General features: G+C 49.3%; 1 protein-coding gene across 6 annotated transcripts in view; it reads right to left on the bottom strand.

Annotated features, from left to right (window-relative positions):
• The window catches only part of MINK1 (misshapen like kinase 1), a 675,548-nt gene that overhangs the window by 56,620 nt on the left and 605,768 nt on the right, over positions 1 to 13,160 (bottom strand). For all 6 annotated transcript variants that reach the window (XM_086946234.1, XM_086946236.1, XM_086946233.1 and 3 more), the window contains one exon: positions 331 to 465. In XM_086946234.1, coding sequence (XP_086802360.1) covers positions 331 to 465 — 135 coding nt within the window. The remainder of the gene's footprint in view (positions 1 to 330; positions 466 to 13,160) is intronic.

Below are 13,160 nucleotides of genomic sequence, written 5' to 3'. Positions count from 1 at the left end.
ACGCTGAACAGGATATAAAGAGTATGAAAAGTGGGCACAGACCAAACTGTGGTGGTCGCACATGGTTGTGCCCAACTCCCATGAAACCGAATAAACTTCTAGTCTTTGATACACTCGGTGGGATGTAAACAGATACCAGGGAGGCCCTAATTAATATAGTTGGTTATGTTTTGGGCATGTTTACGTACACAGTGTGGTAAGTGTTGTTCTAGCAAACTAATGTCCTCTACATGTCCCACCGTCTACCTTGTTTGTTAAGGTAGGGCGGAACTGCTGAGCACTCACGTGTCGCGTGTTCTCAGAACATATCTTTGCACCAAGCATGCTTACCAACTTTGTAGTGCACGGAGCCTTCCATGTCCCCCACCGTGGTCCAGCCCTGCTTCTTCTCCACTTCCGGGTCATTGTGAAGAATCTTGTTCCGCAGCCACGACAGGTAATACACCCGGAGCTTGTTCCTTTTACCTAAGATCGATTAAAAATTGGTTGTTAAAGGTTTTAACTACGCGGAATGTCCATGTTCTCACATTAAAACAACGCAGTGATTGTGCAAAAGAAATTAACAGCGATGAGCACCGCATGAACAGAGAAAACATCTCGCTCTGGCGTACTTTACCACTAGTAACCTCGCTTTTAAAAAGAGGAAAACAAAGACTGTTTACCGGGATTAAATAAGATGAAAAAAACTGTAGACATTTTTAAAAAGAATTAGAGACCATTCGTTTGTCGATGCGGCACATAGAAATATAAAGGGAATAATTGACAAAAAAATTCAAAATTCCACGCTTATAGCTACATTTAGGTGTCCATTTTGAAATTTTTGGAATCCTCAAAGATTTCCAGGAGTAAGTCTTGAAAGCCGCAACAGTCTGCGATTCCCAGGAGTGGTCTTGAAACCTTTTTTGAATGATCCTTTACTTTCATTTGAAGGCGTTCGGCTGGTGGATTGCATATGAAGTTGAACTGAGCGCGGGTAAATGTCTTGAATAATACAATTGCACTTTTAACATCGGTCCATGAGGTAAATATTTTAAACTGTAGACAGCCCCGTTCTCCTACTCTGGATTCGCTTGCGATTCCCAGAATGGAATGCAAATGCTACTTACCAGTATGCATCTGTTCTTGGCATGTAGGGCTGCTGACATTCATATCTGTGCATAGTCCGCCACCTAGTGTTGGGTCCGGATGATTGCACATTGTTGTCCTGGAAGAGTCTTCGAAGTATCACGAGATAGGTGGCTCCTCCCCTGGACTACAGTGCGCATGGGCATCGCCTCCATCCCCAGATTGTTTTTAGCCATTGGCAGAGATGGAGTGAGAAATGAGTGATGACCATGCTATGAGCATATATGTGTATATGAATACCTACTGCAGCTGCTACAGGCGCCGGGGAGGAGGGTGGGCGATATGAATGTCAGCAGCCCTACATGCCAAGAACAGATGCATACTGGTAAGTAGCATTTGCAGTTCGAGGCATGTGGGCTGCTGAATTCATATCTGTGCATAGAATACATAGCAGTCCCTCCATTAGCGGCGGCCGCCCGTGCCAGCTGCAGCAGTCTGAAAAAGTGTTTTTAGAACAGCCTGACCAACAGCTGCCTGTTGTTTTGAATGCACGTCTACACAGTAGTGCTTAGTGAAAGTATGAGTGGTAGACCATGTGGCTGCTCTACAGATGTCTTCTAAGGGAATGTTACCTAAGAAAGCCATAGAGGCCCCCAACTTCCTAGTGGAGTGGGCCCTCGGTGGGATAGTGAGAGTGCGCTTAGCTTTAGCGTAGCAGATCTGAATGCACTTTACTATCCATCTAGCTATTCCTGCTTTGGAGATTGCATTTCCCTTGTGTTGTGTGGCAAAAGCAACAAAAAGTTGTTGGGTTTTGCGGAAATCTTTCGTCCTGTCCACATAATACATCAAAGCCCTTTTGACATCAAGGGTGTGGAGCATCCGCTCCGCCAGCGTCTCTGGGTTTTGGAAAAACACCGGCAATTCAATGGTTTGGTTTATGTGAAAGTGTGAGACCACTTTTGGTAAGAACTTAGGGTTAGTGCGGAGCACCACCCTGTTAGCATGTACCTGGAAGAAAGGTTCCTGGATGGTGAGCGCCTGCAGTTCGCTAACCCTCCGTAGCGATGTGATTGCTACTAGGAACGCAACCTTCCAGGTTAAAAACTGCAGCTCGCAAGAGTGTAGTGGCTCAAAGGGAGGACCCATCAGCCTTGTAAGAACCACGTTGAGGTTCCATTCCGGAGCTGGTGGAGTCCTTGGTGGAATGACTCTTTTGAGTCCTTCCAGAAAAGCCTTGATAGCAGGGACCTTAAAGAGTGACAGGTGCTGCCTATTCTGGAGGTATGCTGCCATAGCCGACAGGTGAATGCGGATGGAAGAGTAAGCTAGGTTACAACGATACAGGTGAAAGAGGTAACATATGATGTTTTGAATGGAAGCGTCTAGCGGGTCAATGCTGTGCTCCACGCAGTAGACGACAAACCTCTTCCATTTAGCCGCATAACAAGCTCTAGTAGTGGGCTTTCTTGCCTCCCGAATGATGTCCATGCAATCGGGAGGGAGATTGAGGTAGCCAAACTCTAGGACTTCAGGAGCCAGATCGCCAGGTTGAGCTGTTGCGGATCTGGGTGCTGAATGTCGCCATGGCTCTGCGTCAGAAGGCTGGGAGTGAGATGAAGCCTTTGATGCGGTACCACGGAGAGTTCCAGAAACGTGGTGTACCATGGTTGGCGAGCCCACGTTGGAGCAACCAGGATGAGCGTCATCGAGTGTTGCCGGAGCTTGCGTGCCACCAGCGGTATCAGAGGTGCTGGGGGAAAAGCGTACGCAAATCTGCCTGACCAGTTCATCCACATCGCATTGCCCTGTGATTGGGGGTGTGGGAACCTGGCGGCGAAGCTTTGGCATTTTGCGTTCTCCTTTGTGGCGAACAGGTCTATCTCTGGAAGACCCCACTTTTGGAAGTACGGTTGGAGTACCGATGGATGTATCTCCCACTCGTGCATCTGATGGCTGTGTCTGCTGAGCAGATCCGCCATTTGATTGTCCTTGCCCGGGAGGTGCTCTGCCATGAGGAAGATGTTCCTCTGAATGGCCCACTTCCACATGCTCTGAGCCAGATGAGACAGCTGTGGAGAGTGTGTACCTCCCTGCTTCTGGATGTAGTACATTGCCGTCATGTTGTCCGTCCGGATCAACACGGCCTTGTTGCACAGATGTACTTTGAACGCCTTTAAGGCCATGAAGATTGCCATCAGTTCCAACACATTGATGTGCATCTTCCTTTGCTGAAGTGTCCATAGTCCCTGCACCGTGTAGTGGAGTACATGCGCTCCCCATCCCTGGAGAGAGGCGTCCGTTGTCAGGATGATCTGTGGGACAGGCTCTTGGAATGGTCGGCCCTTGCAAAGGTTTTGTGGATTCCACCAATGCAGAGAGTTGTATGCCCGACCGCTCACCAACACTAGGTCTGTCAGTTGCCCATGAGCCTGAGTCCACTGACGTGCTAGGCACTCCTGAAGCGGACGCATATGTAGTCTCGCGTGCGGGACAATGGAGATGCAGGAGGCCATCATGCCTATCAACTGCATGAACACCTTCGCTGGAAGCGAGTGCTGGGGTCTGAACCGTTGGATCAGCGCTTGGATACTGGCGATTCTCACTGAAGTCGGCTGCGCAGTGGCTGCCAGAGTGTCGATTGTCGCGCCCAGATACTGTCGCACGTGGGCGGGCTGGAGATGGGACTTGGGGTAGTTCAGAGAGAATCCCAGATCGTGCAGGAGATGAATGGTGCGTGACACGTGGTCCACGCACTGCTGCTCCGTCTTTGCCTGAATAAGCCAGTCGTCTAGGTATGGAAAGACATGGATGTGCTGGCGACGGAGATGCGCCGCCACAGTCGCTAGGCACTTTGTAAACACTCTCGGTGCCGTGGTGACCCCGAACGGCAGGACCCTGAACTGGTAATGCTGGTCTAAGATCTTGAATCTGAGGTACTTTCTGTGGGAAGGATGCAGGGGAATATGGAAATAGGCATCCTTTAGATCCAGCGTTGCTAGGAAGTCCCCCTGCTGAAGCAGGGGAAGTACCTGCTGCAATGTGAGCATATGGAAGTGCTCCGAGTTGATGTACCAGTTCAGGGGCCTGAGGTCCAGGATCGGCCTGAGTGATCCGTCCTTTTTGGGGATTAGAAAGTACAGGGAGTAAACTCCTGTTCCCCGTTCTTGCAATGGAACGAGCTCTATTGCCCCTTTTTGCAGCATGACCAGTACTTCTTGCTGCAACAAGGTCAAATGCTCGTCGGACATAGCACGGCCTCTTGGCGGTATGTCCGGTGGAATGGACGTAAGTTCTAGACAGTACCCGCACTGGATAATAGACCTCACCCACCTGTCCGTGGTGATGGACCTCCACGCTGGCAGGAACTGCTGGAGTCTCCCCCCGACAGGTGTTGTGTGATCGGGGGGGAGTGACAAGACGTCACTGCTTGTTGGAGGCGGTGGACCTGGAGGCATTGTTTCCACGTCCCCTGCCTTTGACATTATTGCCTCTGTAGCCACCCCTGCCCTTGTTGTTGTTATACGAGGACTGGGTATTACCCTTATAGTATTGCGTGGACTGGGATGCCTGGCCCCTTGAGGTGCCTCTTGAATTTGAGCGGCGAAAAGAACTCCCCCGAAACTGCTGACTCTGCAAAGCCCCCATAGACTTGGCAGTTTCGGTATCTTTCTTCATCTTTTCTAGGGAGGCATCCACCTCAGGGCCGAACAGATGGTCAGGATTCACTGTTTGACCCAATATAGTGGTTTGTACGTCGGGTTTGAACCCCGAAATTCGAAGCCAGGCATGGCGTCTGAGTAAAACGCTAGTATTGATAGCCCTGGAGGCAGTGTCTGCCACGTCCAGGGCACATTTGATGGATGCATTTGTTATCAGTTTACCCTCCTGAATGAGCATCTCCCCCGCCTCCTTGTATTGGTCAGGCAAGTGTTGCAGGATGGCCTCTAATGTGTCATAATGGGCCCTATCATAACGTGCAAGCAGGGCTTGAGTGTTAGAGATCCTCCATATGTTTGCTGCCTGCGCAGCAATGCGTTTGCCTGATGCTTCAAAGATTTTGGATTCCTTATCTGGGGGAGGAGCATCACCAGTAGTCTGCGAATTCGCCCTTTTTCGAGCGTTGGACACCACCAGGGAGTCCAATGGCAAATGTCCCTTAATGTACATGGGATCCGTGGGCGCCGCCTTATACTTCCTGTCGATGCGAGGGTTGACCACCCGCGCCCGGGTGGGTTCCTTGAACACCTCCTGTGCATGCTTCAGCACCCCTTTAAGCATCGGTAGTGTCTTGACTTGTTTTTCGGCTACCGAGAAGGTGTCGACCAAGAAATCGGCATCCACGGTGTCGGAGTGCAGTTCGACGTCATGGTTCGCTGCAGCTCTCTCTATCAATGCATTGAATGCCGCCGAGTCCTCCGTTGGGGACGTCTTCGCGGCGAAAAGTTGAGTGTCCTGGCCCGACTGCGGGTCGTCTGCGTCGCCTCCTGCTGTCCAGGGCACATGCTCCTCTTCCGGATCCGAGTACGCAGGATATGTGTACTCGTCCTCTTCCTCGTCCACCTCAGGTACGGGGGAGTGTGCCGGCGAGTGTTCCTGGGCCTGTGGAGACAGAGGTTCCATCAGCGCCGAAGAGTCTCTCTTGTTCTTGAGTGGAATCCTAAAAGGTTCCAGGGCCGGCTCCGATGTAATTTTCCTCTTGAGGAGCGACAACTTCCCGGTGTTGGCGTCGATGATCACCTCAGGACGTTCCTCCACCGCCAGCGGCTGGAGCCGAAGCTTCGATACCACCAATGCAGCCTTCTGCGTCATCGCTTCTTGAGAGCGTCCGCTCTGCTTAGGCGCGAAAGCCTTCGGCGCCGACTTGGGAGGAAGGGTAAAACGAATGGGCGTATGCCCTTTGGTAGATTTCGGCGCGGGCCTAGGTACTACAGTGTCCTGGCTGGGAACCACAGTGGACTGTTGGATCCGCTTTAAGGATTCTCCCACCTTCCTTGCAAGGGATGCCGAGGGTTGAACCGGCTCGAGCGACTCTTCGTCTCCGAGAGCCCGGTCGCCGGGAGGCCTTTTCTTCGGCGCCGACGCCCCATGGTCTGGCGCACCGTCGGCGTGACGCTTCTTCGAAGCCGTCTTCGGGTCCGCGACCCCTTTCGGTGCCGACGCAGCCGCGTCGGATGCCTTCACCGTCGACGCCGACCCAGAGGGCTGTGGGCCGGCCATTTTGGCGCGGCTCTTGTGGTCGGCCATTTTGGCGTGGCTCTTCGAGTCGGCCATTTTGGGTTTCGTGGAAGTTGACGCCTCCAGAACCTTCTTCACCAACGCCACTTTCGGTTTCAGTTTCGCATCCGAGGGTGCGGGACCAGTTGGCTTCACTTTCGTTTTCTTGGTAGAAATGTCCGTGACCGGGCCCGGAGGCGGGGACGTAGGACTCATAGCAAGATCTTGGGTAAGGCCCGAAGGCGATCCCTCGACCTGGGCCGTAAGACGGGGGGGTAACCCCGGAGTCTAATTGGGGATGCTCTTCCTCCGAGCTATCTCCCATCGTGGCACAAATCAGTTCGTCGTCCCCTACCTCACCGGAGACTTCGTCGCAGGCCTCCTCCTCCGCGTCGTAGGTCTCGTCCTCGGACGCGGGACCAGAGTCCGACTCCCTTACGTCGACCTCTTCCTCGACCGATTCCTGAAATATGTCATCAGGTGAGGGCGCCGAAGCCGACAACTGCGCCTGGAGTCGATTAGCCCGGCGAATCTTCAAAGTTTTCTTACTCCTAAACTTTGAACACGCCATGCAGGTGTCTTCCCGGTGATCCGGTGACAAGCATGTGTTGCACACAGGGTGCACGTCGAGGTGCGAATATTTCGAGTTACACAGCGGACACCTCTTGAATGGAGTCCGCTCCATAGCAAATGTGGTAGTGTAGGCCCGTCCGCGTTGAAGCACGTGGAAGGGCAGTAGGAGATTGGAGCTGAGAGTCAGTAAGAAAACCCGAACGCAACTATACCGACGCCCAGCCTAAAGACCTTTTGGTCTCAAGTAAAATCGAACAACTATCGGTTCCGAAGGAGGGAACCGAAAACACATCCGAACCCTATGGCGGAAAAAAACAATCTGGGGATGGAGGCGATGCCCATGCGCACTGTAGTCCAGGGGAGGAGCCACCTATCTCGTGATACTTCGAAGACTCTTCCAGGACAACAATGTGCAATCATCCGGACCCAACACTAGGTGGCGGACTATGCACAGATATGAATTCAGCAGCCCACATGCCTCGAACACAGATTTACTTCTTCCCCCAACAAGAATAATGTTCTGACTCTTTCCATTGACAGAAAACACTTGCGAATACTCACAAATTCCCCAATCTATTGATGCGGACAAACTTTGCAGGCCACACGTGCACTGGAATGTCCACTTCTGCCAGGCGGAGCAGACTTACCTCCAAATAATATTACACCAATCAAAGGTAACGTTTTATGTGACTGTGACTGAACAACTCTGAATTTGCACTCATATTCAGTTTAAACTGAATAGTGGTGGGAATCAATTAGCCAAAATTAAACCAGCCCATGAGATTGTGACTAGAGCCTGGGAAAACTGGATATTAAGGAATTTGAAAGTTCACTAAGTAATTCGATGCGACCTCACCCGATTGGAGTGGAAATCGCTGCGGCTGCCTATAATCAATGGCTAGCCACATCATGCTATTTACTGGCCCCCAGGAAACAATGGTCTCCCAAACTAGCTTCACCTTCAGCCCCTTGGTACTCGGAAGAACTTGGGAGTCAAAAAACTGGAGTGTAAACTGTTGGAAAGGGCATGGCGCAAAGGTTACGGTGAAACAGACAAGGAAAGATATAAACATTGTATTGCAAGTTATAAACATATGTTATTAGAAGCTAAAAGGCAGCTTTTTTCAATGCAGATAACTCTTGCTAAGTCCAATTTAAAGGAGCTTTTTAATACTATTAAGAAATTGTCTACTCCAACTGCTCCTAGGAGCCATAGTAATTCCGTATTCTGCAATGAAATTGCTGATTTTTTCAAGCATAAGGTTGAAGTTATTTTCTCTTCCTTTTCTGAAGCCAATAAAATGATACATGATACAGCCAAGCTCCAATATGGGCAGGCCAGGCAGTGGGGACTCTCCATTGGCACTTGATCAATTCTCTTCATTGGATACACATCAAAGACAATAGAGGTCTTGACCTTGATTCGCTCAGGAGCCCCAAGTGATCTGTGCCCTGCCTGGGTCATTAAAAAAATACCTGAATTGATAGGAATGGCCCTGACCCCCTTGTTAAACGCTGTTTTTTGTATCCGGCGTATTCCCCAAAATTTGAAAGCAAGCTTCTGTTCTTCCTCTTCTGAAAAAGCAGATACATTAATTTTGACGTATCAAGTTTGGCTTAATGCAACGAGTTGTTTGGTACCTTGGAAGACCCACTTTACAGTCCTGTTTCAGAGTTATCACAGCTGAGGGGTCAGAGGGTAACTCTGTATTCGCCAATTGGGTGACCAAGCTTTTCCACAGTAAAAAAGTACAGTTTAGTGTTTTTACTACCGGAACATGTAAAATTACATGTTCATACCTGTGGGATATGTTGCACCCTGCCTTAGGACTCTATAGGTCTGACATAGGTGTGACTTGAACACATACCAGGGGGAGGTCTGACTTTGCCATTACTTAAATGGTAAAGTCTGGTCAGCAATTTAAACTGCTCCTCCAGTCTGCAATTGGCAGGCTGGTAGTCTTGTTTTATTCGTGTCTCACCCAGGGTGGAGGGTGGCACAATGAGTGCTGCAATCTGACATACCAGCTTAAGGGTAAGGACAGAGGCACTGAGGTCTGCTTAACAGGCCTTAGTGCACTTCCTGAGTCCAAAAACCAGCAGCATCAGTCCCAAACTTGTGGTTTACCATACAAAAAGAGGCATTTCCTTACATACAGACGATAAAAATAGCATCGAAGCCTCCATTCATGCAGCACTCTGCCGGGGACAGGAACTAGCGGACTGGAATTTTAAAAATGAACGCAGTGAACCAGCCCTAGACCCTTCTAATGACATTGATACATGCTGTTTGGATGTCAATGATGACCCCATTTGTCAAGACAAAGACAACAGAAACGTTTAGGAGTCAGGAGACCAGCACCTACTCAGAATGTTACTATGGTAGCTCCAACGCTGTGCTCCGGGCAGAAGGCTTGCTGTGTATTGCCACCTTGTTATTGACATGCCTCAAGTTATCGTTCACAGGATTTGTATCAGTCAGGAAATGTTGGTTGAGAGCAGTGAATGTATCAATTGTGGCAAAGGCTAAGATGTAATTTCGTTCATGCCTATGAGTGCCTTGGGACAGTGATACTATGGAATGTGAGTGCCTAGGGACAGTGATACTATGGAATGTGAGTGCCTTGGGACAGTGATACTATGGAATGTGAGTGCCTAGGGACAGTGATACTATGGAATGTGAGTGCCTAGGGACAGTGATACTATGGAATGTGACTGCCTTGGGACAGTGATACTATGGAATGTGACTGCCTAGGGACAGTGATACTATGGAATGTGAGTGCCTAGGGACAGTGATACTATGGAATGTGAGTGCCTTGGGACAGTGATACTATGGAATGTGAGTGCCTAGGGACAGTGATACTATGGAATATGAGTGCCTTGGGACAGTGATACTATGGAATGTGAGTGCCTTGGGACAGTGATACTATTGAATGGGTGTGCCTAGGGACAGTGATACTATGGAATGTGAGTGCCTAGGGACAGTGATACTATGGAATGTGAGTGCCTAGGGACAGTGATACTATGGAATGTGAGTGCCTAGGGACAGTGATACTATTGAATGGGTGTGCCTAGGGACAGTGATACTATGGAATGTGAGTGCCTAGGGACAGTGATACTATGGAATGTGAGTGCCTTGGGACAGTGATACTATGGAATGTGAGTGCCTTGGGACAGTGATACTATGGAATGTGAGTGCCTAGGGACAGTGATACTATGGAATGTGAGTGCCTTGGGACAGTGATACTATGGAATGTGAGTGCCTTGGGACAGTGATACTATTGAATGGGTGTGCCTAGGAACAGTGATACTATGGAATGTGAGTGCCTAGGGACAGTGATACTATGGAATGTGACTGCCTAGGGACAGTGATACTATGGAATGTGAGTGCCTAGGGACAGTGATACTATGGAATGTGAGTGCCTTGGGACAGTGATACTATGGAATGTGAGTGCCTAGGGACAGTGATACTATGGAATGTGAGTGCCTAGGGACAGTGATACTATGGAATGTGACTGCCTTGGGACAGTGATACTATGGAATGTGACTGCCTTGGGGCAGTGATACTATGGAATGTGAGTGCCTAGGGACAGTGATACTATGGAATGTGAGTGCCTTGGGACAGTGATACTATGGAATGTGAGTGCCTAGGGACAGTGATACTATGGAATGTGAGTGCCTTTGGACAGTGATACTATGGAATGTGAGTGCCTTGGGACAGTGATACTATTGAATGGGTGTGCCTAGGGACAGTGATACTATGGAATGTGAGTGCCTAGGGACAGTGATACTATGGAATGTGAGTGCCTAGGGACAGTGATACTATGGAATGTGAGTGCCTAGGGACAGTGATACTATTGAATGGGTGTGCCTAGGGACAGTGATACTATGGAATGTGAGTGCCTAGGGACAGTGATACTATTGAATGGGTGTGCCTAGGGACAGTGATACTATGGAATGTGAGTGCCTTGGGACAGTGATACTATTGAATGAGTGTGCCTAGGGACAGTGATACTACTGAATGGGTGTGCCTAGGGACAGTGATACTATGGAATGCGAGTGCCTAGGGACAGTGATACTATGGAATGTGACTGCCTAGGGACAGTGATACTATGGAATGTGAGTGCCTAGGGACAGTGATACTATTGAATGAGTGTGCCTAGGGACAGTGATACTACTGAATGGGTGTGCCTAGGGACAGTGATACTATGGAATGTGAGTGCCTAGGGACAGTGATACTATTGAATGGGTGTGCCTAGGGACAGTGATACTATGGAATGTGAGTGCCTAGGGACAGTGATACTATGGAATGTGAGTGCCTAGGGACAGTCATACTATTGAATGAGTGTGCCTAGGGACAGTGATACTACTGAATGGGTGTGCCTAGGGACAGTGATACTATGGAATGCGAGTGCCTAGGGACAGTGATACTATGGAATGGGAGTGCCTAGGGACAGTGATACTATGGAATGCGAGTGCCTAGGGACAGTGATACTATGGAATGGGAGTGCCTAGGGACAGTGATACTATGGAATGCGAGTGCCTAGCGACAGTGATACTATGAAATGTGAGTGCCTAGGGACAGTGATACTATGGAATGTGAGTGCCTAGGGACAGTGATACTATGGAATGTGAGTGCCTAGGGACAGTGATACTATGGAATGCGAGTGCCTTGGGACAGTGATACTATGGAATGTGAGTGCCTAGGGACAGTGATACTATGGAATATGAGTGCCTTGGGACAGTGATACTATGGAATGTGAGTGCCTTGGGACAGTGATACTATGGAATGTGAGTGCCTAGGGACAGTGATACTATGGAATGTGACTGCCTTGGGACAGTGATACTATGGAATGTGAGTGCCTAGGGACAGTGATACTATGGAATGTGAGTGCCTAGGGACAGTGATACTATGGAATGTGAGTGCCTAGGGACAGTGATACTATGGAATGTGAGTGCCTAGGGACAGTGATACTATGGAATGTGACTGCCTTGGGACAGTGATACTATGGAATGTGAGTGCCTAGGGACAGTGATACTATGGAATGTGAGTGCCTTGGGACAGTGATACTATGGAATGTGAGTGCCTAGGGACAGTGATACTATGGAATGTGAGTGCCTAGGGACAGTGATGCTATGGAATGTGACTGCCTTGGGACAGTGATACTATGGAATGTGAGTGCCTAGGGACAGTGATACTATGGAATGGGAGTGCCTAGGGACAGTGATACTATGGAATGTGAGTGCCTAGGGACAGTGATACTATGGAATGTGAGTGCCTAGGGACAGTGATACTATGGAATGTGAGTGCCTAGGGACAGTGATACTATGGAATGTGACTGCCTTGGGACAGTGATACTATGGAATGAGAGTGCCTTGGGACAGTGATACTATGGAATGTGAGTGCCTAGGGACAGTGATACTATGGAATGTGAGTGCCTAGGGACAGTGATACTATGGAATGTGACTGCCTTGGGACAGTGATACTATGGAATGCGAGTGCCTTGGGACAGTGATACTATGGAATGTGACTGCCTTGGGACAGTGATACTATGGAATGTGAGTGCCTAGGGACAGTGATACTATGGAATGTGAGTGCCTAGGGACAGTGATACTATGGAATGTGACTGCCTTGGGACAGTGATACTATGGAATGTGAGTGCCTAGGGACAGTGATACTATGGAATGTGACTGCCTTGGGACAGTGATACTATGGAATGTGACTGCCTTGGGACAGTGATACTATGGAATGTGAGTGCCTAGGGACAGTGATACTATGGAATGTGAGTGCCTAGGGACAGTGATACTATGGAATGTGAGTGCCTAGGGACAGTGATACTATGGAATGTGAGTGCCTAGGGACAGTGATACTATGGAATGTGACTGCCTTGGGACAGTGATACTATGGAATGTGAGTGCCTAGGGACAGTGATACTATGGAATGTGAGTGCCTAGGGACAGTGATACTATGGAATGTGAGTGCCTAGGGACAGTGATACTATGGAATGTGAGTGCCTAGGGACAGTGATACTATGGAATGTGACTGCCTTGGGACAGTGATACTATGGAATGTGAGTGCCTAGGGACAGTGATACTATGGAATGTGAGTGCCTAGGGACAGTGATACTATGGAATGTGAGTGCCTAGGGACAGTGATACTATGGAATGTGAGTGCCTAGGGACAGTGATACTATGGAATGTGAGTGCCTAGGGACAGTGATACTATGGAATGTGAGTGCCTAGGGACAGTGATACTATGGAATGTGACTGCCTTGGGACAGTGATACTATGGAATGTGAGTGCCT

This window comes from Lissotriton vulgaris, chromosome 12 (assembly GCF_964263255.1).
Source record: "Lissotriton vulgaris chromosome 12, aLisVul1.2, whole genome shotgun sequence".
NCBI lineage: Eukaryota > Metazoa > Chordata > Amphibia > Caudata > Salamandridae > Lissotriton > Lissotriton vulgaris.
The sequence above is the reverse complement of the archived record's forward strand: the minus strand, read 5'-3'. Positions and strand labels throughout refer to the sequence as shown.